The following is a 1,853-nucleotide window of genomic DNA, read 5'->3' as shown; positions in this document are numbered from 1 at the left end:
GGACACCCAGCCCAGCGCCCCTAAGGCTTCAACTGGCATCAGAAGCTGCTTTATAGATGATGGCATTCCTCAGGGCACCTTTGACATCCTTGTTCCTAAGGGTGTAAATCAAAGGGTTGAGTAAGGGGGTGACAAAGGTGTAGACCAACGCAATTTGGCTCTCCTCATCCTCTGAGGTGCTGGACTGGGGACGCAGGTACACGAGGCTGCAGCAGCCATACTGCAGCAGGACCACAGTGAGGTGGGAGGAGCAGGTGGAGAAGGCCCGGCGGCGGCCCTCCGCAGAACTGATGCTCAGGATGGCGCAGGTGATGAACACATAGGAGACACAGATGAGCAGAAAGGGGACTGTCAGTACGAGGATGCCCACTACATAGAGGACAGCCTGGTGCACACGGATGTCAGCGCAGGCCAGGCGCAGGACGGGGGGGACATCGCAGAGGAAGTGGTTGATTTCCCGGCGGTGGCCGCAGAAGGGCAGGGTGAAGATTAAGGCGGTGAGCTGCAAGGAGAGGAAGAGGGCCAGGCCCACGGCCCCGCCCAGCATCTGCGCGCACAGCTGGCGGGTCATGATGAGGGTGTAGTGCAGCGGGTGGCAGATGGCCACATAGCGGTCATAGGCCATGATCGCCAAGAGGAAACAGTCCGTGCTGCCGAGGGTGACAAAGAAGAACATTTGGGTCCCACATCCAGCTAACGAAATAGGTTTCTGGGCCCCAAAAATGTTGGAAAGCATTAAGGGCACCACCACGGTGGTGTAGCAGATTTCTAGGAAAGACAGGTTGGCCAGGAAAAAATACATCGGGGTGCGGAGGGTGCTGTGTGTGCACACCACGCAGATGATGGCTGTGTTGCCACAGAGGATTATCAAGTAGAGGAGGAAGAAGAGAAGGAAGAGAAGAACCTGGAATTCAGGGACTGTGGTGAACACACGGAACACAAACTCCGTGGGGTCAGACTGGTTGAAGACAGGTTTCTGCACAAGCATGTCTTGTGCAAAAGGTTAGGAAGCCCTGAGCTCTTCTTGATTGAGTTGCTTTATTGCTTGAATAAAAGCAGGAGTGTAAATTTTATTTGGAATTACCTTTTTAGTAGCTAGTTTCCAATCACAGTACATGCGAATGAATTCACGATAGAGGATTTGGTATACTTTTTCTTGGAAATCTTCATGAATGGGATAGATGGTCATCTGAAGAAGCTCCTGGGGGCAAGACATATAGACACATGTAGATGTTCCTTGTGAAATGTCTCCCCCCCATGCCCTCTGGTATTTTCAATCCAATTGACAAGACCTAATTATTTTCTTGTATTTAATTACAGTGAAGAATTGTAAGGTTGCACATATTTAAAATTAGATAAATGAATTTGTTGTTTACTTTTTTTGGTAAGCATTCTCATTGAAATATAACGGACATGTGGAGGAATTCATAAATCCTAAATGTGCAGCTTGATTTGTTTATTTATTTTAACATTGTAAATATGCGAGTATTACCACTACAAAGATTAAGAAATAGAATAATTCCAGCGACCTACAAACATCCTTCATGTCTCTTCTTAGTCTTTATGCCTCACAAAAGCAACCACTTTTTGACTTTTATCATTGCAGATTGATGTAACTATATTTCAACTTATATATGAAATGATAAAGCATGTACTTTGTTGTAGCTGGCTTCAACATTATGTCTGCAGATGTTATTCTTGTTCTGAAGCAATCCTTTGTTCTTTCCATTGCTTTATGGCTATACTGTAAGTTACTCACTTTACATTCAGTTATTTTGACTCCACCTACACCTAGGAAAACACCCTTTGTTACAATCTTTTCTCATATGTGCTCTTCATATATTTCCACTCTT

At 45.9% G+C, this 1,853-nt stretch overlaps 1 protein-coding gene across 1 annotated transcript; it reads right to left on the bottom strand.

Annotated features, from left to right (window-relative positions):
* LOC108282957 (olfactory receptor 10Q1) lies at nucleotides 1-1,021 on the bottom strand. Its single transcript, XM_017499007.2, has one exon. The coding sequence runs from the start codon at nucleotides 986-988 to the stop codon at nucleotides 29-31; it is 960 nt and encodes a 319-aa protein (XP_017354496.1). The 5' UTR covers nucleotides 989-1,021; the 3' UTR covers nucleotides 1-28.
* Nucleotides 1,022-1,853: the final 832 nt, after the last annotated feature.

Source organism: Cebus imitator, unplaced genomic scaffold (assembly GCF_001604975.1).
Source record: "Cebus imitator isolate Cc_AM_T3 unplaced genomic scaffold, Cebus_imitator-1.0 Scaffold253, whole genome shotgun sequence".
Taxonomy (NCBI): Eukaryota; Metazoa; Chordata; class Mammalia; order Primates; family Cebidae; genus Cebus; species Cebus imitator.
The sequence above is the reverse complement of the archived record's forward strand: the minus strand, read 5'-3'. Positions and strand labels throughout refer to the sequence as shown.